This window comes from Aquarana catesbeiana, linkage group LG12 (genome assembly GCF_042186555.1).
Source record: "Aquarana catesbeiana isolate 2022-GZ linkage group LG12, ASM4218655v1, whole genome shotgun sequence".
Classification (NCBI taxonomy): Eukaryota; Metazoa; Chordata; class Amphibia; order Anura; family Ranidae; genus Aquarana; species Aquarana catesbeiana.
In genome coordinates this window covers 104,929,059-104,954,076 of record NC_133335.1, presented here as the reverse complement: position 1 = coordinate 104,954,076, position 25,018 = coordinate 104,929,059, and the positions used below count along the sequence as shown (strand labels likewise).

Sequence of the window (25,018 nt, the reverse complement as noted above, 5' to 3'; positions counted from 1 at the left end):
AGGTCGCTCTCCCCTATGGGGGATCGGATGATTATGGACCGACTGTCCGTTTTCATCCGATCGACGGATGGAAAATGTTGTGGATCGGGGTGGATCAGATGTTAGCGGACATGTCACCGCTGACATCCGACGCTCTATAGAGCTGTATGGAGCGACTGTTCAGATCCGCCTGAAAAACTGACAGGCGGATCTGGACGGTCCGGATGTGTGAAAGGGGCCTAAAGCAGCTTTTTATGATTGCATGGCAATATTTATGCACTTTCCTAAATTCAAAGCAACATTTGCTGTACCTGCTTGAACTACAGTGGAAACAAAAAATGCAGTAGTGGCAATCATTGTCACTAGGGATTCACAAGCCTGTAGCTTGTCAATCAGCACATAGCCATATCATGTGCTGGCCACAGCTTTTTGGATTGATAACACTTCCTCTGTTGCTGAAAGCCTCCTACTGTGTGCTGCAGCATCTAGGAGGGGGATTGTGTGGTACAGAAAAGAATGAAGATTTCACTCAGCTAGGGTAAAGGAAGTTTTTTGTTTACTTTCTTTGCATCATACGGTAACTGCATTTTATATTTGTTTAAACTGTCATACAGGAGCCTTGCACTCTTCTACTTAAAATAAAATTGGGATTTGGTAATACAGGTATATATACACTACTGATTTATGTGAAGGTGATTTTATTTATATTATGGGTCCACTTTAAAGTCAATTTAAAGTCAAAGAAATAGATTTGCAGCCACAGACATTGTACTAATAAAATATATTTTCATCGGCTTTCATACACTTTCCCATCACATTATTTGCATATGACTGTGCAGTCCAATACAGACCAGAGTTATTGAATATCCAGTGCTCCCAGTAATCAGCACTCAGCAACAGACTTAGTTTAACACACCTACATAGTTACATAGTAGGTGAGGTTGGAAAAAAGACAAGTCCACCAAGTCCAACCTATGTGTGTGATTATATGTCAGTATTACATTGTATATCCCTGAATGTTGTGGTCGTTCAGGTGCTTATCTAATTGTTTTTTGAAATTATCGATGCTCCAAGCTGAAACCACCGCCTGTAGAAGAGAATTCCACATCCTTACCACTCTTACAGTAAAGAACTCTCTACGCAGTTTAAGGTTAAAGGGGTTGTAAACCTTCGTCTTTTTTCACCTTAATGCATTCTATGCATTAAGGTGAAAAAACACCTGGCAGTGATGAGCCCCCCCCGTTTTACTTACCTGAGCCCTGGAACTTGACCCGATGGGGAGGCACTGTCTCTCTGCAGGGGGTTCTCGGCACTTGATTGGATAGATTGATAGCAGCGCAGCCATTGGCTTCCGCTGCTGTCAATCAAATCCAAAGATGAGGGCACCGGGGCCGAGTCATACATTCAGCGGCTATGGACGCCAAATGATGGACTTGGGAGCGCGTCCGCATAGTAACCCCCTCAGGAAAGTGCTTCTCCTAGGGGGTTATCTGATGCAGGGTGGAGCCGAGAGAGCCACTGGGGGACCCCAGAAGAGCAGGTTCAGGGCCACTCTGTGCAAAACGAGTGGAGGCAAGTATGATATATTTGTTATTTTTTAAAAAACGAACCCTTACCATCACTTTAAACCGCTTTTCTTCTAATTTTAGTGAATTTTAGTGGCCGCGTGTTTTATTAAATTCCCCTTAGCAGAAAAATTTTATCCCTATTGTGGGGTCACCAGTACGGCATTTGTACATTGAAATCATATCCCCTCTCAAGCGTCTCTTCTCCAGAAAGAATAAGTTCAGTGCTTGCAACCTGTCCTTATAACTAATGTCCTCAAGTCCCTTTATTAGTTTTGTTGCCCTTCTCTGGACTTTCTCCAGTTCCAGTACATCCTTCCTGAGGACTGGTGCCCAGAACTGGAAGGCATACTTCAGGTGCGGAGTCATGTAGATTGGGAGAATTATTGTTTTATCTCTGGAGTTAATCTCCTTTTTAATGCATGCCAATATTCTGTTTGCTTTGCTTTCAGCAGCTTGGCATTGCATGCCATTGCTGAGCCTGTCATCTACTAGGACCCCCAGGTCCTTTTCCATCCTAGATTCCCCCAGAGGTTCTCTCCCCAGTGAGTAGATTGCATTCATATTCGCCTCTAACCCGACACCTGAGACAAGAGACGAGTGGCTGCAGAGACGCAGGGAGTATGAACTCCGTCTGTTAGACCTTACGCAGAAACGCATGTTACATGCTACTCAAAAATCATTTGAGCAGGGTAACAAAGCTGAACGTCTCTTGGCATACCTGACCAGACCTGATCACCCCCCCATATCCATTCCGCGTATACTTACCACACAGGGCCAAATTAGCGACACCCCTGGGGACATCATGGAAACCTTTTTAGATTCCTCCAGAGCTGACTACAACGAAGCCCAACTAACTAAATACATAGCCAACATACCTCTCCCCTCCCTTCCTCATGACTGAACAGAAAGATGAGCTAGAGGCACCTATCACAGTTGAAGAAATCACAGTAGCTATCTCACAAATGCCTGCTCATAAAACTCCCGGTTTGGATTGCTATCCAACTGAATGGTACACACAATTTAAAGACATATTATCCCCATTTCTTTTACACACATACAACAAGGCTTTAGATATAGGAGTCCTCCCCCCTACTATGCGAGAAGCCTTGATTATACTTTTACTAAAACCCCGCAAGGACCCACTTAAATGCGAATCATACCGCCCGATATCACTCATAAATGTGGATGTTAAGATCCTGGCCAAAGTGTTGGCAAATCGTTTAAACACTGTAGTGACAACCCTGGTACATAGTGACCAGGGGGAATTTATATTTATACCCGGAAGGTCCACCAGAATGAATATCCGCAGACTATTCCATAATCTGCAATACCCACACGACTGTCCTCCTACAAGGGCAATAGTATCCCTAGATACATGTAAAGCGTTAGACAAAGTGGAATGGCCGTACTTCTTCCAGGTGTTAAAAATGTATGGCTTTGGCCCCAGAATGGTGGCATGGATAAAATTCCTATACGCTTCCTCGAGGGCCCGTATTTGGTTAACTCTACAGTCACTGAGTCCTTCTCAATCAATAGGGGCACAAGACAGGGGTGTCCACTGTCCCCCGTCCTTTGCCCTGGCCATGGAGCCGCTAGCGGTACGTATCCGCTCCTCTCCATCTATAAAAGGTCTCCCCATTGCCGCCATTGAGAAACGAATCTCGTTCTATGCGGATGACACGTTGGTGTACCTGGCGGACACCGATGTGTCACTCCAAAAACATTGTTATCCGAGATCAATACATTTGGAGACTACTCCGGATTCAGGGTGAAATGAGACAAATCCAGTCTTTACCCCTTGGACCCAGACGCAACTTCTCATATTCACCCAGACTCTAATCTGCAGATGGTGTCCTCCTTTAGGTATCTAGGGGTTCTGGTGCAGACACCTCTGTCCACTTACATCGTCAATAACTTAGACCCACTACTAACTTAAAGGAGCAAACTAAACAGTGGATGGACCTGCCCCTGGATGTCATGGAGAGGGCAAATACCCTCAAAATGATCTATTTACCAAGACTGCTATACATTCTGGCTAACTCCCCATGCAAAATACCTAAATCTATTTTCAAACGTATAGACACAATCTGTACAACGTTCCTGTGGAATGGCAGATACCCCAGAGTGGCGCTTGAGACACCAAGGTTACCGACACACCTGGCAGGATTGGCATTCCCAAACTTCTTTCTATACTACCTAGCATCTCAACTGGTGCATATCCATGACTCCATGGAACCCTTCACAATATTGTTTATGGGGGCAAAGTCCCGCCCCGCCCTGGCACCTCCATGCTGGCCACATCCCTTTCATTGTTCAAATACATCACCACCAAAATAACACAGCACACATGGCCGGTATCCCAGAATAACCCTCTATGGTTCAACCCCACCTTGCAGGAACTTTACTCTTTACCTGACCCTAAACGTTGGTACTCCAAAGGGATTAAATATCTTTGTCACCTATACACTGCACAAGGCTTTAAATCCTTCCATCAGCTCAGACTTGACTTTGACTTGCCGCACTCATACCTGTTTTACTACTATCAGCTCAGACATGCTATCAGAGCACAGTTCAGCTCCTTAGATGACCCAACTAACCTACCACCACTAGAGAAACTGCTGAGACAACCTGACCCTACCAAACTTATATCTAGTTATTACGCTGCCCTAATGACTGACTTTAACCCCAGATTTAGTAGGGCCCAGGAAAAATGGATCTCTATGGACATCTCAGAGGAGAGGACTGGACGGAGCTTAGTGACACGTACAAAACATCAGTTATTTTATCAAGAGACTGCATTATAAAAATTTTCCATCAAGGGGCGTGTCTGGATGTGAGAGCTGGCGGACGTATTCTGGGGAGCTCCGGGTACCCTATTTAGAATCCACTGCCATCCGTGCATCTCCTTTGGCAAAACAAGCTGAAACGCTGCCAGCCTGTTCCCCTAGGTCCCCTGCCTTTCCCTGGACCAATATTGCAGAATTCTTCTGCCTAGATTCACCTCAGCAAGGCTGCCTCCACGATCCTGCGGCCGCCGCCATCTTGCCGGCCTGGGACACTCTGGGGAGAACCGATCCCGGCCGGACTGGAGGTAAGGGACGGCTCCCCATCCACACCTGCCTACTCATCCACCTGCCCAGCATAGTCCGGAGGTCCGTCCGGCTACCGGGGACGCCCGTGGCAGGCGCGATTCGGCGCGGCCTAGTGAGGCCTGTGAAGCACCGGAGTTTCCTAAGCCATCTGCCCGCCGGAGGGGTGCCGCGGCCGGCCTGCTCGTACCCAGGTGTGTGGATCCTCTGCCCCCTCCTGCCCTGCCACCCATCCACACCTCTGCCGGGGCCTGGTGAGCTTCCCAGCTCAGCAGAGACTGCTTACCTGAGCTGCCTGTAAGATCCTAAGCTCCGGCCTAGCGGCGGCCATCTTGCTACACCCAGCCACGGAATCAAAGCTTAATCCTGAGCTCCCAGACGGTCCTTTACACGGCCTTTCTCAAGGACACTACTAGGGGCACATCTGCCACCTGTGGCACTCATTGATACCCCTCCATAGCGGCCTGCAAGTGGAATAGCAGCTCCGGCCCAGTGCACGGCGGCCATCTTGCTACACCCGGAGCTCACCATACTGACTCCTCTGCGACCGTTCAGCCACCCCCGGAGGCTGGATCACTCTGGCCGGCTGGACCGTGACCCCCAAGGATGGACAGACTATCTTTATCCTGCGACAAGTATTAAAATTGCAACCTCGGGGGCGTGGCCTGGACATGGCTGACTAGAGACGTGTTTTAGCTGAGCTCCCGTCCGTCTCTCCCCTATCCCAGCTATTTCAGTCCATTATTCATAATATGTACTCCTCCAGAAAGAAGACAGCAAAGAAAACCAACAAACCACCTAAGTCTACTCCTCAACCTCCGACATCGGGCGAAATTGAACGACTTTTTCGTCTCTCCTTGCTCGGTTCCCCGGAAATTAAAATGACGTCAGTGCATGGTGAGCATACTGAGAGACAGACTCCACAAAACTCCCCATCGACTGACATGGAGGCGCTGTGGACTGGCACCTATACGGGCTTCCCTGCGGATCTTCGCTCCGACTATGGTGAGCCGTCACAACCCCCCTCACGATCTCTCGGAATGGCGGCGGAGCTGCGCTCGCTCCTGCAAGCACTCCCCACTAAGGCAGACATAGCGGCCCTCATTGAGACAGTGGAAACCGCTCACCGCAAAGAAATGAGCGTGATGAAGGCGGAGGTCCAAGCACTCACCACCAGGGTTGAGACGGGAGAGTCCTCCCTAGCAGCCCTAGAGCGGAGAGTGGCAGCTGTAGAAGGGGTCCAGGACACTCAGGCGGAAACCCTGCAAGACCAACAGCTCCACATGGAAGAGATGGAGGACCGAAGCCGCAGAAATAACCTGCGGATTCGGGGACTCCCGGAGGCTACTGGTCCCGAGGACCTGGCGGATACAGCGGTTGCCATTTTCCGCAACATACCCGGTGTAGATCTTCCAGACCGAGTAGAAATCGATAGGATTCACCGAACATTGGGCCCTAAACCAACTGATCCTTTGAGACCGCGCGATGTAATCTGTAGATTACACCACTATACACACAAGGAACAAATTCTACGCAAAGCCTGGGAAGCAGAAGACCCAGAACTAGATGGTGTGACTATTAAAATATTTCCTGACCTCTCCCGCGCTACCTTGCAGAGACGAGCGATCATGAAACCTTTACTGGATCTAGCCCGGCACAGAGGAGCCACTTATCGCTGGGGATATCCCCTTTCGGTTACATTCAGGAAGGAACAGAGATTCTTCACATTACGTAAACCAGATGCTTTGCTAGCCCTGTTCTCCTTCCTTGACACGGATCCTATTGATGTGCCCAACTGGCTCGCCCCCCTGCAGCGACCACCAGGACGCATGAATACACCGAGACTAGAGGGGAACCTGCCGCCCAGACAACAGAGGAATCGTCGCCGACCCAGAGCACCATCACAAGAAGATGCACGTGAGTCTTGAAGTATGCATCCCTTAAGACGAATTTGGTTCAGGTTGAATAATGCCCAAAGTGGTGATATTTGCCTTGTTTTTGTTTGGACTACTAATGCCGTTCACCCGACATCACTTGCCCCTCTGTATTGTCGGACGGAATAGGGATTTCCTGAACTCTACTGCATAAAGAAAGAGGTCACTCTTTGCACCAATTAGCAAGACTTCCGCCCTTATCAGTGCAGTGACCACTCATGATTAACCCGCATGATGCACTTAAAGCGGTCAATATAATTTGAGATGTAAACTGGAGAAAGAGACGGTATATACTCAGGAAATCTCTCTCAACCACAGGTACTCTCTAGAATGGAAACCTCAGGGGTTTCTATCCATCCACTTTAACAGATAATTCACGGCTACTCCAGATACTACCCTGGAAACCTTTATCAGAGGACACACTACAGAAACAGGAGAAGGGATAGTAGAGTCGTCAAGTGTGGAGTGTTTTATACCTTCTCCTTTCGTGGAAATCAGCTGAAGCCGCATACCATAGAGCCTTGCCCAGATACATTACCTGACGGATCTGTTAACTCCTGTCTGGTGGTGCCCGGCGAGACTGATCTGAAGACATACTAACTAGGTTTGAAAGACATGCCATCATTTTTGAAGTGGGGTGCACGGTATTGTTATGTTCGGTTTAAATATATCTGTTAAGCTGTTGGGTTTTCAGTTTTATCATACCACACTTGCTGAGATGCTGAGTTTTGGAGATGTGCTACTTCGCTAAACATGACCTGACACCACAGTAAAGGGTCCACTTCTCAGAATGCTCTTGAGAATAGCAGAATGTACACTCAGTTAGAGAAGTAGGGGGTGGTGCTCAAACTAGCACATGAGGTTCGCAATTACATACCCATTCAAGTTATGTTATTGTTGGTTTATTATTTTACTTATAAAGTTATACAAAATATTCTTTCTACGCATTCCAGATGTGCTGGGACGGGAGAGAGCATGGGAGACTCACCTTTTGAGCCATGTCCTATCCCTCTCCCAATTAGGTCAGCATATCCTCTTAGAGGGCGCAACTCTGTCCCCTGGGAGTCTTATGCAAAGGACAATACCAGAAACATAAAAGGGAGTCGAGTTGGGCGAGACATTAGGCCTTGCCTCTACCTCGTATCCCTCTACTAAGTATCTTCTTCCTTTACTTCTCTTTCTCTACTTCCTCCCCCCCCCCCCCCCCTTTTTTTTTTTTTTCTTTTTTTCCCCTCATACCCGAACCTACCCTTCCCTCCCTTCCTGTCCCGTAACAACATGGCGTTCAATAATATGAAAGTGATGTCTCTCAATGCAAAGGGGCTTAATACGCCTGAGAAGAGACGCATACTGATAGATGACCTGAAGCGGACTCGCACAGACATAGCCTTTATTCAAGAGACGCACTTTAAAACGAACAAATTACCGTATTTACAATGTAAACTATTCCCGATGACTTATCACTCTACAAACCCGACTGCCAAATCCAAAGGAGTGTCCATATTAATATCCAGTAAAACCCCATGGTACCTTCTGAGCTCTATAATAGACCCATCAGGAAGATATGTTTTCCTTAAAGGCCTCATAGGTACTGTAAAAGTAACGCTAGCAGCACTATATGCCCCTAATGAGCAGCAGGCCAAATTTATCCGAGACACTTTGGAGAAACTGGACGACTTTAAGGAAGGACAGCTAATTATGGGAGGAGACTTTAACACCCCATTGATCCCATCTGTAGACACCTCGACTGGTAAATCTTCGATCCAACCAAATCAACTAAAAAAAATAGCAAAAACGTTACACAAATCACAATTAATCGATATCTGGCGCTTACAGCACTCGGGAGAACGCGACTACACATTTTATTCACACTTGCACCAGGTAAATACCAGAATAGATTATTTCTTGATCCCACACAGTCAGCTACATGCAGTAGAACAGACCTCCATAGGCAATAGAACGTGGTCTGACCATACGCCTATCTTCCTGACCTACACTTTGTCGGACATTTCTTCTCCCAGACACCGTTTCTGGCGTCTTAATGAAAGTCTCTTGCAAGACCCAGAAGTGCTGACAGACGTGACCAGAGCGCTAAATTTATACTTCCAGGAAAACGACCAACCAGACTGTGACCCTGGGATTTTGTGGGAAGCCCACAAAGTAGTTATCAGAGGAATCCTCATCACACATGGTGCAAGAATTAAGCGAGAAAAAAATAAACAACTATCCCAACTTCTAGAGGATCTCAATATTTCTGAAGCCAGACACAAACATGCCCCCACGCAGTCCTCGGAAACTGCACTGACAGTTCTCAGACGACAAATCACTGATCTCTTACTTTATAGAGCTAAAGCGGCCTTACAGTTTTGTCGCAAACAGACATATGAGTCAGGAGATAAGTGTGGGAAACTTTTAGCAAAGATGGTTAGAGACCACAAATCATCTACATACATCCCACATATCGTCACGGCGAGAGGGAAAAAAGAAGTCCTACCAGCACTAATCACAAAAGAGTTTAACCATTTTTACTCCAATCTATACAACCTGCCACAAGTAGTTTCCCCCTTGCCTGAGATAGAGAACTACATCACATCATCTCAAATGCCATCCCTTACCCAGGAAATTAAGGAAGATTTAGACTCCCCTATAACTTTGATAGAAATTCAAAAAGCTATAGGGACAATGAAGCCAGGTAAAGCCCGGGCCCGGACGGTTATACACTACAATATTATAAAACTCTTCTCCCGATACTAGGACCTCGTTTAGTTACACTATTCAACAGGGTCGGTGTTGACGGAGCATTTGCTAGAGAAACACTAGGAGCTCATATTTCAGTAATTCATAAGGAAGGAAAAGACCCGGCAGCATGTAGCAGTTACAGACCCATATCATTACTAAATCTTGACTTAAAGATATTCACTAAAATTCTGGCTGTTCGGCTAGCGCAGCACCTCCAGCAAATCATACACCTAGACCAGGTAGGCTTCATCCCATCTCGGGAGGCCAGAGATAGCACTACAAAGGTGCTAAATCTACTTTATGTCGCTAAGTCTCAGAAAATCCCATGTATTTTTCTCAATACGGATGCTGAAAAAGCGTTTGACCGGGTAAGCTGGCCATTTATGTTTGCGGTGCTCAGACACATTGGCCTGGGGGAGGTGATGCTTAGCCGAATAGCCAGAATATATTCAAACCCAACAGCCCGAGTAAAGGCCAACGGAGTCCTATCGGACCCCTTCCCAATAACAAATGGGACGAGACAGGGATGCCCACTTTCCCCGCTCCTATTTGCTCTCTCCCTGGAACCCTTTCTATCCAAAATTAGATTGAACCCCGACATTCAGGGGTTAACAATTGGTCCCATGCAACATAAGATCTCGGCCTATGCAGACGACCTGCTCTTTTCGCTAACCAACCCAGGAGTGTCCCTACCGAATCTACTCGCAGAATTCGAGACATACGGGAAAGTATCAAACCTTAAAATAAATTTTTCCAAATCGGAAGCAATGGGGATATCACTACAGGCCCATATTCTTCTAAATTTACAATCAAATTTTAAATTCAAATGGACGTCTTCTGCCCTGACTTATTTAGGCACGAAAATACCATCAGATCTGTCTCACATCTATGAGAGCAACTTCCCCCCCCTCCTAGCAAAGACCAGGAAATTGCTAGAAAATTGGAATGAAGGGTTACACTCCTGGTTTGGGAGGTGCAATTTACTCAAAAGGAGTATACTCCCAAAATTTTTATACCTCTTCCAGACCCTACCGATTAAGATACCTCCCATATATTTCAAACAAGTACAAGCCCTTTTCACCCATTTTGTTTGGGCTCATAAAAAGCCTCGCATCCCAAGATCTCAACTATGCACACCAAAACATTGTGGCGGCCTAGCGCTACCAGACGTAAGGAAATACTACCAAGCTACTCACCTAGGTAGAGTTCTTGATTGGTGCCGTCATAGGGACTATAAGTTGTGGGCACAATTAGAACAACACCAAACCACTATACCCCTACGATCTGCGATATGGTGTAGTGACTCTCTCCCTGCAGAATTGAAATCCCACCCTATCATCGGAAACACCATAAGACAGTGCATTAAAGCTACCATACACACCTCTCTAACTACCAAAACATCACCTTTAACCCCGATTCTAGGTAACCCCAAGTTCTTTCCTGGACTCTCCTCCTCGCAATTTCAGACCTTGAGAAGATCCAATTGTGTTTTAGCGTCACAATTTGTGCAACAAAATAAATGGCCCTCCATATTAGAACTAATGGACCCAGTAGGTCCGTTTAAACTTCTGTTTTGGGATGCAGCACGAATTCACCACTTTCTCCAGACCTTCCCAAACCATCAAAGTTACACCAGGCCTTTGACCACATTTGAAGAATGTTGTAAAGACACAGAGCCATTGCCGCAGACCCTATCCAAGATGTACAGCCTATTGAACACCCCACCCCAGCCACCCAGATTACCATGCATTATGAAGTGGGAAACAGACCTCCAACGCACTTTTACGACAGTCCAGAAACAAAACATGATTAGCCTCTCCCTTAAGTCCTCAATATGCACTAAAGTCCAAGAGACGAATTATAAGATCCTGACAAGGTGGTACCTAACACCAAGTCGATTACATATCATTTTTCCTGACACTTCAAAGTATTGCTGGCGTTGTCACCAGGAAGAGGGAACGCTTCTACACATGTTTTGGTCATGTTCTATGTTGACAACTTTCTGGACTGCAGTTCGTACCATTTCCCAAAAATTCACTGACTTCCAAATCCCAAATGACCCGGCATTTTTTCTACTCCACATTTCTTCCATACCAATCAAAACCTATAAGAAATCTCTACTGAGACACTTAACAAATGCGGCCAAATCCTGTATTCCCATGTTGTGGAAACAGCAATCCCCACCAACCACAGCAATGTGGTTGAGAAAAGTAGAAGACATAAATAAAATGGAAGACTTGATAATGACAGCTCAAGATAGACAGGAAACCTATCGGAAAACATGGACTCATTGGAATATATTCAAGTATTCAGAAGAGGGTAAATCTCTCCTTAGGAGCTAAAACTCTACCATTTCATACCGATCGACAACCTACAGTAATCATCGTAAACAGAGATACACGTATCTGAACGCCTAATACCCCCCCCCTTGTCTTACACCCCCCCCCCCCCTCTCGTCTCTTCTCCTTACTTCTTTTCCCCCCTATCTCTCTTTTTTTTTTTTTTTTTGTGGCTGCCTCCTGACTAGGGTATTTATACTCTCATATCATACTAGGATTCTAACTCAGAGAAACAAAGATACCCATATACATATATATTTAAAGATATGTTAATGCTACATGCCTTGATGTATTACATGCAATACTATAATGCAATGTCGGGAGGCTGCGACCCCCCTTTTGTTATATACCACTTTGGTATGTTGTGGGCTCTGCCCCTCTCTTTTCTATTGAAAACTAATAAAATATATATTTGAAAAAAAAAAATTTCCATCAATTTCACCTCACCCCAACCAGGTTGAAAAAGATGGGTTTGTCGCCCACAGCTGAATGTTTCCGTGGCTGCGGCCAAGAAGCCGACTTCCTACACTGTTTTTGGGCATGTCTAATGGTTCAGGACCTCTGGGCAGAGGTGGGCTCCTTTATCTCCACAGCCCTAGGCCTCCCTAACATTATTCACCCCAAGAATTGTCTGCTGGGCATCTTTGGTGACCTGCAAATAGACGCCTGCCAAAAGGCTACTCCGCATTCTCTACTTTTATGTTAGAAAAGTTATATTGTTGTCATGGAAGGGAACACAGACCTCTTTAAAAACCTTATGGCTGAAGCTAATCAATAATGCTATCCCAATGTAAAAACTTACCTTTGAACTTCGGAAACGAAGCAAAACATTCCACAAAATATGGGACAGGTGGCTGGCTAGCCCCCTGACCCTCCCCTCACAAAAGAAATAGATTGCAGGTTGCCTGTAGGTCATGCCACTCTACAGTGGGGATCGAAAGTTTGGGCACCCCAGGTAAAAATGTGTATTAATGTGCATAACGAAGCCAAGGAAAGATGGAAAAATCACAAAATGGCATCAAATGACAGATTAGACATACTTATATGTCAAAAAAAGTTAGATTTTATTTCCATCATTTACGCTTTCAAAATTACAGAAAACAAAAAATGGCGTCTGCAAAAGTTTGGGCACCCTGCAGAGTTAATATCGTGTACTGCCCCCTTTGGCAAGTATCACAGCTTGTAAATGCTTTTTGTAGCCAGCCAAGAATCTTTCAATTCTTGTTTGAGGTATCTTTGCCCATTCTTCCTTACAAAAGTCTTCCAGTTCTTTGAGATTTCTGGGCTGTCTGTCGCACACTGCTCTTTTAAGGTCTATCCATAGATTTTCAATAATGTTGAGGTTAGGAGATTGTGAAGGCCATGGCAAAACCTTCAGTTTACGCCTCTTGATGTAATCCCCCGTGGATTTTGAGGTGTGTTTAGGATCATTATCCATTTGTAGAAACCATCCTCTCTTTAACTTCAGCTTTTTCACAGATGGCATCAAGTTACCATCCAAAATTTGTTGCCTGTGCCACTGGCTGCAATACAACCCCAAAGCATGATTGATCCACCCCCATGCTTAACAGTTGGACAGAGGTTCTTTTCATTAAATTCTGTGCCCTTTCTTCTCCAAACATATATTCCGGCCAAAAAGTTCTATTTTAACCTCATCGATCCACAGAACTTGTTTCCAAAATGCCTCAGGCTTGTCTATATGTTCATTTGCAAATTTCAAACACTGATTTTTGTGGTGAGGACGTAGAAGAGGCTTTCTTCTGATGACTCTTCCATGAAGACCATATTTGTACAAGTATCTCTTTATAGTGGAATAGTGTACCACAACTTCAGTGTCTGCCAGATCTTTCTGGAGGGATCGTGCAGTCAAACGTGGGTTTTGAATTGCTTTTCTCACAATCCTGCGAGCTGTTCTGTCTGATATTTTTCTTGGTCTTCCAGATCTTGCTTTAACTTCCACTGTTCCTGATGACTGCCATTTCTAAATTACATTCCGAACAGAGGATATTGACATCTGAAAACGCTTTGCTATCTTCTTATAGCCTTCTCCAGCTTTGTGAGCGTCAACTATTTTCAGTTTCAGTTTTCTAGACAACTGCTTAGAAGAACCCATGGTGCTGATTGTTGGGGCAAGGTCAGATGAGTCTGGCCATTTAAAACCTTTGAGGTTGACATCACCTGGTCTTCCCAGACGATGATTGAGAACAATTCATGACACTGGCAGGTCTCAGCTTTGCAAAGGGGGCAGTGCATGCTATAAATTCTGCAGGGTGCCCAAACTTTTGCAGACGCCATTTTTTTTTTTTTACTGTAATTTTGAAAGTATAAATGATGGAAATAAAATCTAACTTTTTTTGACATATTATAAGAATGTCGAATCTGTAATTTGATGCCATTTGGAGATATTTCCATCTTTCCTTGGCTTCGTTATGCACATTAATACACATTTTTACCTGGGGTGTCCAAACTGTCGATCCCAACTGTATATACTGTATATATAGAATTTTACTGGTGCTAATTAAGCAACACCTTGATTGTATTCTACATACGAATGTATGATGCTTAAACAATGTATTATCATAAGTCTCCCAAATGCACGAGCCTAGTATTTGATGCTGTATACCTATCATTGCCCAAGTTTTGTTTTTATTTTTGTAAAGCATATTTTTTTGTTTTTTTTTTCTCTTTTTTTTTTTGGTTCATCTGTTTGTCATAAAACTAATAAAAAAAAGTATCTTTAAAAAAAAAAAGATTGCATTCATATTTTTGCCACCCAAATGCATTATTTTACATTTTTCTACATTAAACCTCATTTGCCATGTAGTTGCCCTTCCCATTAATTTGTGTAGATCTTCTTGCAAGGTTTCCACATCTTGTGGAGAAGTTATTGCTTTGCTTAGCTTAGTATCGTTCGCAAATACAGAGATTGAGCCTTTTATCCCATCCTTCAGGTCGTTTATGACTAAATTAAAATTGGATTGGTCACAGGGCAGAACCCTGAGGGACCCCACTTTCCACCAAGGACCATTCCGATTACTCCCCATTTGTCACTAGCGTCTGAACTCGCCCCTGTAGCCACTTTTCAATCCATGTACTCATCCTATGGTCCATGCCAACAGACCTTACTTTGTACACTAAACGTTTATGGGGAACTGTATCAAATGCTTTTACAAAATCCAGCTACACCACGTCTACGTGCCTTCCTTTATCTAGATGGCAGCTCACCTCCTCATAGAAGGTTAATAGGTTTACGTCTTAGCTGCCTGTTTTTCCCCAGATAACGCAGTGGAACATCATGGATTCGAGAGTGCCCTGGGTCATATTTGAATCCACCTCCGTTAAACATTACTGCCTTTTGTACATACTATGGTCCCCTTCCAACCCTACACACAACCTTACACCCCTTAACTCCATGGTTTCCCAACCACTCACTCTCTGGCACCGATATAAAAATAAATTTGGACTAATTTCACTTGTGCCCCCAGGATCTTCCTTCCTAGAACCATTATTTGCCCTAGCATTTAATCACCCTGACAGTTTTGCATGGTGTAAATCTTAATCCCTGGTCAGTTTAGCTGCTCTTCAGCTTGGAGATACATTTGCTACATTCGATCTCCTTCGCACACAACATCAAATCCCACTTCGGGAACATTACCATTTTATACAAATAAGACACTTTTATACCTCCCCCCCCCCTCCCCCACATCCTTCGAACAGATATGCCAGGACTCTCCCAGAGGCAAAAGCCTCATTTCAAAGCTATATAAAATGTCGTTGGCCTCTTGTTTTTCAGATGAACTCCCCTACCAAAGTAAATGGGAGGCTGATTGTAATGAAAAATTTACTCCGGGGGATTGGGGTACCATGCTGCAAAGCCTATGTCAGGCCACTAAGTCTCTGGCGGTTAGGGAAACAGCCCATAAAGTATTAACCAGATGGTATTACACCCCTTCCAGACTCCAGGTAAATGTTTCCAGGCACATCTGGGCTTTGCTTTAGGTGTTGTCAACTTCCAGGCACTTTTAAACACATCTTTTGGGATTGTGAACTTCTATCTTCAGTATGGAAGGGAGTAACAGCTGTTGCTTCTGCAATAGCTGGAACTCCTTGGCAGCTCACAATCTCAATGGGTTTACTCGGAGCGACAATCCCGGGTATCCTCCGCAAAGAGGAATGTCTTATACATACTATATGCATATCAGCTTTGTGGGCTATTGTTCTCCACTGGAAGACCCCCGTAGTGCCCCTACCCTCCATCCGTGATAGGGTGGATATGATTATGATAATGGAGAGAATTCTGTATCCTACAAGATAAAATGCACCTATTTGAACGTAGATGGGGAGCCTGGAAGACCCATAGACATACTTTGGTACTACAGGACTGAATGCCACTCAATGTTGTTATATTTTAACAGACAATACCTTTAAATATACCTCTTTCATACTACTTTTTCTGTATGCCTTGGAAATATTCCAGATCTCTAATGTTGATGATATGCGTTTAATGCCAATTTTATGACGAATATTGTAAAATGACTGTTTATATTATTTTTTTTACTTTGCTGAATAAAAACGTTTGTAAACAAAAAAAGAAGGTTAATAGGTTGGTTTGGCAAGAACGATTCTTCATGAATCTATGCTGATTATTACTAATGATACCGTTGTCATTACTAAACTCTTGTATATAGTCCCTTATCATCCCCTCCAAGAGCTTACATACAATTGATGTTAGGCTGGTGGTCTGTAATTCCCAGTCATGTATCTTGCCCCTTTTTTTAAATATTGGTGCTACACTGGCTTTTCTCCAATCAGCTGGTACTATTCCAGTCAGTAAACTGTTCATAAAAAACAGGAACAATGGTCTGGCAATTACTTGACTGAGTTCCTTAAGGACCCTCGGGTGCAAGCCATCTGGTCCTGGTGACTTAATGTTACGTTTTTCAAGTCTATTTCTAATTCTGTCCTCTGTTAGCCATGAGAGTGCTTCCTGTGACGTGTCATGAGGATAAACATTGCAGTTTTGGTTACTAAAGGCCCCCCCCCCGATTCCCTTGTGAAGACTGAGTAGAAGAATAAATTCAATACCTTTGCCATCTCTCCATCCTTAGTAACCATACTCCCTTCATCATTCTTTATGGGACCAATATGATCTGACCTCTCTTTCTTACTATTTATGTACTTCTTTCTTTTTTTTACTCTCCTCCGCTATGTGGCTTCCGTGTTCTATCTTAGCCACCCTGATTGCACCCTTACATTTCTTGTTGCATTCTTTGTAAAGTTGGAATGCTGATGATCCCTCAGCCTTGTATTTTTTGAAGGCCTTCTCCTTTGCTTTTATATGCAGTTTTACATTGAAGTTATGCCACCCAGGACTTTTTTTTTTTAGCTCTTTTAGATTTATTTCCCATTGGGATGCACTGGCTAATACCCTTATTTAATATGCTCTTAAAGCATACCCATTGTTTCTCTGTGTTCTTTGTTCACCTCATCTCTTCCTCTGCATTGGAAGTTTGTGTGAGGACATTTATGCTGAGAGGTGTGGGTGTAACTCAGCTATCCCAACATAAAGCTTTAGCACATTAAGGCAGGTATTTTTGAAGTGTTTGTTACCCGAAAAAAATACAATAGATCATGTTCTCTTAAAGCATGTTATACAGCACAGTGCTTGTGCTCTGTAATTTGGCCCCATTGTATCACCTGAAATACCTGGCTGATCCTGTCTGGTTCTGCCCTCCCCTTTGTAAACTGACCACGGTTTATCATGGCTGCTGAGCCCCGACACAGTTGTCGGTTAACGTGCCTCAGTCATCCGCAGCTCTCCTGTCCTCCTCTCCCCCCTCCCTACTTGTCAGCTCATGACAGTGCCACTCCTGCTGCTGTAAAACTATTGTACTATCATGCCATCCCCCCTGTTAAATAAGGGGACGTGCCGCACAGTATGTGTTTTGTAAAAAAAGATGGAGATTTCTACCTTCTTTCAGAGCATCTCCCAATGCTCCCGTGACTCTTCCCCTCCTCCCAGCTGATGTCATTGGGAGTTCTCGGCCCGCTGCAGCTGTCAGCCCAGGAGAGGATAGAGCCGAGGAGTCACGTGAACGCCAGGAGACGCTCTGAAAAAAAAAAAGGTAGAATTCTGCATCTTTTTTTAAAAAACACATAATGTGCAGCATGTCCTTATTTAACAGAGGGGATGGCATGATAGTACGATAGTGGCTTTACAACTACTTTAAGCATTTCTAGGCAAAAACCAGTAACAAATCATAGCATGCGGGGGTACAGGACTAGAAAATTTATAAAAAGCGTGACTTAAATTGAGCTTCTATAAATCAAGTTCATGGCTGGATTATTTGGGAAACGAAGGAAGATCCAATGATAACCAAAACAATCAACATAAGACAATGTATATCTGCAATGCATACTAGCCAGCATACACACCTGGTGAACGCAGTTTGGTTTGACTAGTGGACCGAGACAGTGGCAGGCTTTGCCGGAAACGGTTCATCCTGTTGAACCCCAGTGGTAATTCAGCTTCTGACATGGTTTCCAGGGATTCAGCTGAAGCAAAAGACAATTTAGCTGCTTGATCTGCAAGGCCAGGTTGTGAGCTCTGGGAGTGACGTGAGCTCCTAGTCTGAAAAAACAAACAAAAAAAAAAACATAGTATATGTAAATACAAGTAACCAAAGTTATGTGAACTTTGAGAGACATCTTACTGCCTCACCCTATTCTGCTTTATTTAACCTTATAGTAGTTAAAAAATAGTTTTTTTATCTGCCTGTAAACTCCCCTGCCACTAAACTCCTGAAAACGCCTATAGTGTGCATGGACGCATAGGCTAACATAGGCTAACATGGAGGGGGGTTAATAGACAGAGAAAAGTAAAAGCTCAAAACAGCTGAAATGCCTGTAGGAGCAGCTTCTTTGAGCTGCATTACGCACAAGGCCTTAACCTTCCCTAAAAACGCTGCTAAACTCCTGTAGGAAAAAAAACCTCTTTAAGCTTACAGTGTGCATGAGACCTTAGAGGGTTTTTTTTTAATTGTACATTCCTAAAAGTCACATTATGGTATGGTGCCTGTAAAACACCTTGCTCTAATGTGCAAACCTATTTTAAAGCATTCAGAGTTAAGTAGGCAGCAATTAAGCATCTACTTTCTTCCAATATTGCTTCACAGCACCTCCCTCATCCAAAATTATAGTGCTTCCCTTCTATCCACCTAACCCCCGGGGTGATAATATAGTCTTCTCCGCCACCTATTGCCCCAGTTCACAGCACTCCCCCCTGCCACATACTGTAGCTCACTTAGGTGCCAAAAATACACAAGCAAAATACACATTTAGAGGGGCTCCCTGGGAGAACCCATGATGGAAAAGGATCTGGGGATACTTGTAGATCACAGACTTAGCAACAGTCTGCAACAGCTGCAGCTAACAAAGCTGGCAAAATACTGTCATGCATCAAAAAGGACATAGATTCAAGAGATAAAATCAATAATTCTACCCTTTTACAAAACATTGGTTTGGCATCATCTTGAATATATAGTTCAGTTTTACATAGTTACATAGTTAGTGAGGTTGAAAAAAAAGACACAAGTCCAATTAGTTCAACCAAAAAAAGTTTTGGTCACCACCCCCTTTAGGCTTTTTTATAAGTTGAATAGTCCTGTACTCCCGCATGCTATGATTTGTTACAGGTTTTTGCCTAGAAATGCTTAAAGTGGTTGTAAAGCCACTATCGTACCATCATGCTATCCCCTCGGTTAAATAAGGACATGCTGCACATTATGTTTTATAAAAAAAGATGCAGATTTCTACCTTCTCTCAGAGCGTCTCCTGGCATTCACGTGATTCCTCGGCTCTCTCCTCTCCTGGGCTGACAGCTCCAGTGGGCCGAGAACTCTCAATGAGATCAGCTGGGAGGAGAGGAAGAGAGCCAAGGAGTCACGTGAGCACCGGGAGACGCTCTGAAAGAAGGTAGAAATCTGCATCTTTTTTTATAAAACGCATACTGTTTGCAGAGTTGGAAAGAGATCAGTGAAGGGCAACAAAATGAATAAGGGGGATGGAGGACCTCAGCTATGAGGATCGATTACATAGAATACAGTTATTTGCACTGTAGAAGAGGCACTTTAAGATATGATTACAATGTACAAACATATCAAAGAATTCTTCAAACTATTTACTCTTAAAGGTCCCTAAGGAGGGCATCTGGGTACAATTTGAGGTTAGAAGAAAACAAGCTTAAATTTTATATTGCAGAAAATTTTCTTTTCTATTATAGGAGTTAAAATGTGGAACTTCACCCCCAGAAATTGGTACTAGCTGAGTGTCGACAACTTCAAATAAGCTTTTAGGTGTCTTCCTCAAGCAAGCAGAATATTATATTATAATATATATATATATATATATATATATATATATATATATATATATATATGAATGGTAGTTACATAATTAAAATCATACACATGTACACAAATAGGCTGAACTGGATAGACCTGTCTTTTTTTCAATCTTAACAAAGTAACTTTGTAACTGTGTGGTGCTTATACCTCCACCTGTGAGACTGCCAATATAGCACCCTTGCCCAAATTATACTTTGTGGCATTGAGCAATGTAGATATTGAACTCATAGGGGTCTCTGCATAAAAAACTATGCATAGCATCACCCAATTCACATGGTGGATCAACAAGGGTCTTTACAGAATTGCTCACTTTATAGATAATGAGGGGACAAGATGACTTAACTGTTTTAACCACTTAACCACTTCGCTACCCGGCCATAGACAAATGACGTCCACAGATGGGATCTCCCATCCTGGGTGGACGTCATATGAGGGCCTGGGCTTCCCGGCCGCCTAGGGGGCGCGCGCGTGCCCGCCGCGTTGCTCAGGACCCGGTGCGTGTGCCCGGCGGCCGCGATGTCCGCCGGGCACCCGTGATTGCCCGTTAGCCGGGCCGGACCGTGGATCTGTGTGTGTAAACACACAGATCCACGTCCTGTCAGTTGAGAGGAGACCGATCTGTGTTCCCAGTACAGACGAACACTGATCGGTCTCCTCCCCTTGTACGTCCCCGCCCCCTACAGTTATAATCACTCCCCTAGGAAACATTTAACCCCTCATGTCCCCCTAGTGGTTAACCCCTTCACTGCCTGTCACATTTATACAGTAATCAATGCAATTTTATAGCATTGATCGCTGTATAAATGTGAATGGTCCCAAAAATGTGTCAAAAGTGTCCGATGTGTCCGCCATAATGTCGCAGTCATGAAAAAAAAAAAAAAATTGCGATCGCCGCTATTACTAGTAAAATAAATAAATATTCTTTTTTTAAAAATGCCATAAATCTATCCCGTATTTTGTAGACGCTATAACTTTTGCGCAAACCAATCAATATACGCTTATTGCGATTTTTTTTACCAAAAATATGTAGAAGAATACGTATCGGTCGAAACTGAGGAAAACTTTTTTTTTTTTTTTTTTTTTTAAATTGGGATATTTATTATAGCAAAAAGTAAAAAATATTGTGTTTTTTTCAAAATTGTCGCTCTTCTTTTGTTTATAGCGCAAAAAATAAAAACCGCAGAGGTGATCAAATACCACCAAAAGAAAGCTCTATTTGTGGGAAAAAAAGGACGTCAATTTTTTTTTTGGGTACAACATCGCACGACCGCGCAATTGTCGTTGAAAGTGCGACAACGCTGAAAACTAAAAATTGGTCTGGGAAGGAAGGGGGTGAAAATGCCCTGTATTGAAGCGGTTAAAGACTAGCCTCGTTTTGGATTTTAGGTGTTTACATGTTTAAAACAGGTTTTTTTGCTAGAAAATAACTTGGAACCCCCAAACATTACATATTGTTTTTTTTCTAATACCCTAGAGAATAAAATGGCGATCATTGCAATACTTTTTTTCGCACACAGTATTTGCGCAGCGGTCTTCTACGCACACTTTTTTTGGAAAAAACTCACCTTTTTGAATAAAAAAAATAAGACAACAGTAAAGTTAGCCCAATTTTTTTTTATATTGTGAAATATGTTCCGCCAAGTAAATTGATACCCAACATGTCACGCTTCAAAATTGCGCCCGCTCGTGGAATGGCGTCAAACTTTTACCCTCCATAGGCGACGTTTAAAAAATTCTACAGGTTACATGTTTTGCGTTACAGAGGGAGGTCTAGGGCTAGAATTATTGCTCTCACTCTACCGGTCGCGGCGATACCTCATGTGTGGTTTGACCACCGTTTTCATATGCGGGCACTACTCACGTATGCGTTCGCTTCTGTGCGCGAGCTCGTCGGGACAGGGCGCTATAAAAAAATGTTTTTTTTTCTTATTTATTTTAATTATTTTTTCACGGTTTTTAAAAAAAAAAAAAAATTTGGATCACTTTTATTCCTATTACAAGGAATGTAAACATATGTATGACAGGTCCTCTTAAAATATGAGATCTGGGGTCAAAAAGTCCTCAGATCTCATATTTACACTAAAATGCAAAAAAAAAAAAAAAAAAAAAGTCGTTTAAAAAAAAATGACAAAAAAAAATATGCCTTTAAGACATATGGGCGGAGCTGACGTAATAACGTCGCTTCCACCGTCCTATAGTATGGAGACGGGTGCGCGCCATCTTAGCCTCGCTCGTCCCCATATAGAAGAACTGACAGGTCCCGATCGCTTCCGCCGCTACCGACGGCTCCGGTAAGCGGCGGAGGCCGCAGGAAAGCGGCGGGAGGGGGGGTGGCACCTCTCCCGCCGCCGATAACGGTGATCTTGCGGCAAATCCGCCGCGGAGACCACCATTATCGGAAACACGACTGCCTCCTGTAAAGATGGATACCTCGGTTGTAGCAGCAGCTGCTGCCGTTACCGAGATATCCCTCTTCAAAGTGCCGACGTATATGTACAGGAGCCGGTCGGTAAGTGGTTAAGGAAACTTACAAATGCCCTCCACAACAGAGACTTATTAAGACGACCCCCCAATTCTACTGTATTTCTACAGTTTTTGCATAATACTCACTGTATAGGACGACCCCCCTTCTGAGGCTTCATATTGCCTATGTTTCCTTCTTGGCACCATACCGTGCTGAGCCAATCACAGCGAGCTATGTATTCTATTAATGAATACAAAGCCTGCTCGGATTGGCAGAGGCTGTAACATCATCAGCCCGCTCCTCTCTGACTCTCAAAGCCAATCCAAGCAGGCTACCGTATGTAGCCTGCTCGGATTGGAAGAGATCATTACTCCAATCTGAGCAGGCTCTGTATTCATTATTGGAATACTAAAATGTGAAAAAAGAAAACTAAAGCGCTGATGTGGATTCTCTATAAAATAACAAAACACCAAAAAGAAATTGTGTAAGCTGCAACCAATTAGTGCTGTGACACCTGTTGCTATAAAAAAATATAAAATATGTTGGTGCGCTTATCAAACTATCCCCATCTGTTGGAGTGGTGCTTATATATAAAATCCTAAACCATAAAAATACCCTGATATCATAATCAGTAAAGTGAATAAGTGCAAATAAATAATCAATCAATAAAGTAAATAAATGCAAAAAAATGCATCAAAAAACATATACCCTGATATCACAATCAATGACTACCCTTGAGAAAGTCACGTGACATGTGATGATACGCGTGGGGAGGAGGAGTCAGTGACGTCTTCGCATAGTGTTCGGCAAACACAGCGATAGCTGTATGAGCAGTGAAGCTGTCTGACCATTATAACAAAAGCGATTCAGCTACTGCAAATGTGTGAGTGGATTACATTGTTTGCCCAGTCTTGTAGCATTTAAAACACTGCGCAATGATGGTTTTTCTTTTATCTTTATGTGAATCATCACCTTTCAAATGTAATTCATCATGCAACTGTGATCTGTGAGAATTGAAATACAAGCAAGTTCATCAAAGGCAATTGATTGGACATTTAGACCTCAGCTGGATTAACACAAACAGACACTATTTATTGCTTTTTTTTTTTTTTTTTTTTCATCTACATATATCTAGGGATGTGTGTTCCCTTATATGTTTTTTGATGCATCTATTTGCATTTATTCACTTTACTGATTGATATATTTATTTGCACCTATTCACTTTATTGATTGTGATATCAGGGTATATGTTTTTGATGCATTTTTTTTGCATTTATTCACTTTATTGATTGATTATTTATTTGCACTTATTCACTTTACTGATTATGATATCAGGGTATTTTTATGGTTTAGCATTATTGGAATACATCGCTCGCCGGGATTGGCTCAGCGTTGTGTACTGTATGTAGCTTCGGCTACATACAGTATTACTGCACATCCGACGGGCTGACAAACGCATTTGATACCCGGCGTATAAGACGACCCCCGCTTCTTGCCCGCTTTTTTTGAATGTAAAAGGTTGTCTTATACACCGGAAAATACAGTAATAAACCTTCCTTCCAAATGGCTTGGACCTAGGGGAAAGAGTAGGAGAGGTGTGGACAAAATGGTCGACCATGGTGCACAAAGGCATACTCAACACCTCATTGGTAGAGGCAAATTATAAGGCGCTATCACGCTGGTACCTTGTCCCTACAAGGCTAGCAAAACTATTCCCTGGTACTTCACCCCTATGCTTTTGGGGGTGCAGACAGGAAGGAGATACTGTATGTATTATGTCTAGTGTTGCCGGAAGGTCCGACGTTTTTGGATCAGGATATTCAACCTGATCTACTCGGTGACAGGACAAAATATACCTAGAGAAGCCAAAACGGGGTTGTTTATTGACCTGTCGGAGGAGATCCCCAGATATCTACGATGTCTCGTTTTTCATTCTTTTAGCGGATAAAATAACTATAGCACGTGCATGGAAATCGCCTGTAATCAATTTCACCCTGGTGAAACTGCGATTTTTGGTGCAGCGCATTTCTGAAATGCAAGGAAACACACAGATGTGAATGGAGCCTCAATGTTCTTGTGTCATCACACCAATTTCACTTTCAGGCCCCATTCACATCTAGCATAGTGGGAGTGAATGTTTTGTGTCTCGTTTTTCCTGTGACACGCATAGGGAAGCCCGTTGATTTAAATGGGCTGTGCTATATGTGGCTTATGGAACATGTTGGTGTTTTGTGGGTCTTGTGTGTTTTTTACTGTGCGTTTTACAGCATTTGCCACTCGTTTTTTCACATGGCAAAATGTATGTTTGCGTCTGTGTTTGGTGTGCCATTACCAATTAATGGCACTGAAAGCGCAACTAGTAATTTTAGGTGTATAAAGGTGGCCATACACTATACAATCTGATTGTACAATCGCCTTTAGATTTACCAAATGTATATAATAGGAGGAAACAATTTTAGGTCAATGTTCAGTAGGGATATTGGGCAGAAATTACACTTATG

At 43.3% G+C, this 25,018-nt stretch overlaps 1 protein-coding gene across 18 annotated transcripts in view; it reads right to left on the bottom strand.

The window, feature by feature from the left end:
• SRCIN1 (SRC kinase signaling inhibitor 1) overlaps positions 1–25,018 on the bottom strand; it is a 1,023,634-nt gene that overhangs the window by 293,989 nt on the left and 704,627 nt on the right. For 17 of the 18 annotated variants that reach the window (XM_073608254.1, XM_073608252.1, XM_073608255.1 and 14 more), the window contains one exon: positions 18,084–18,279. In XM_073608254.1, coding sequence (XP_073464355.1) covers positions 18,084–18,279 — 196 coding nt within the window. Of the gene's footprint in view, positions 1–17,619; positions 17,729–18,083; positions 18,280–25,018 lie in introns of those variants that run through there. The other variant, XM_073608251.1, reaches the window with a different exon arrangement.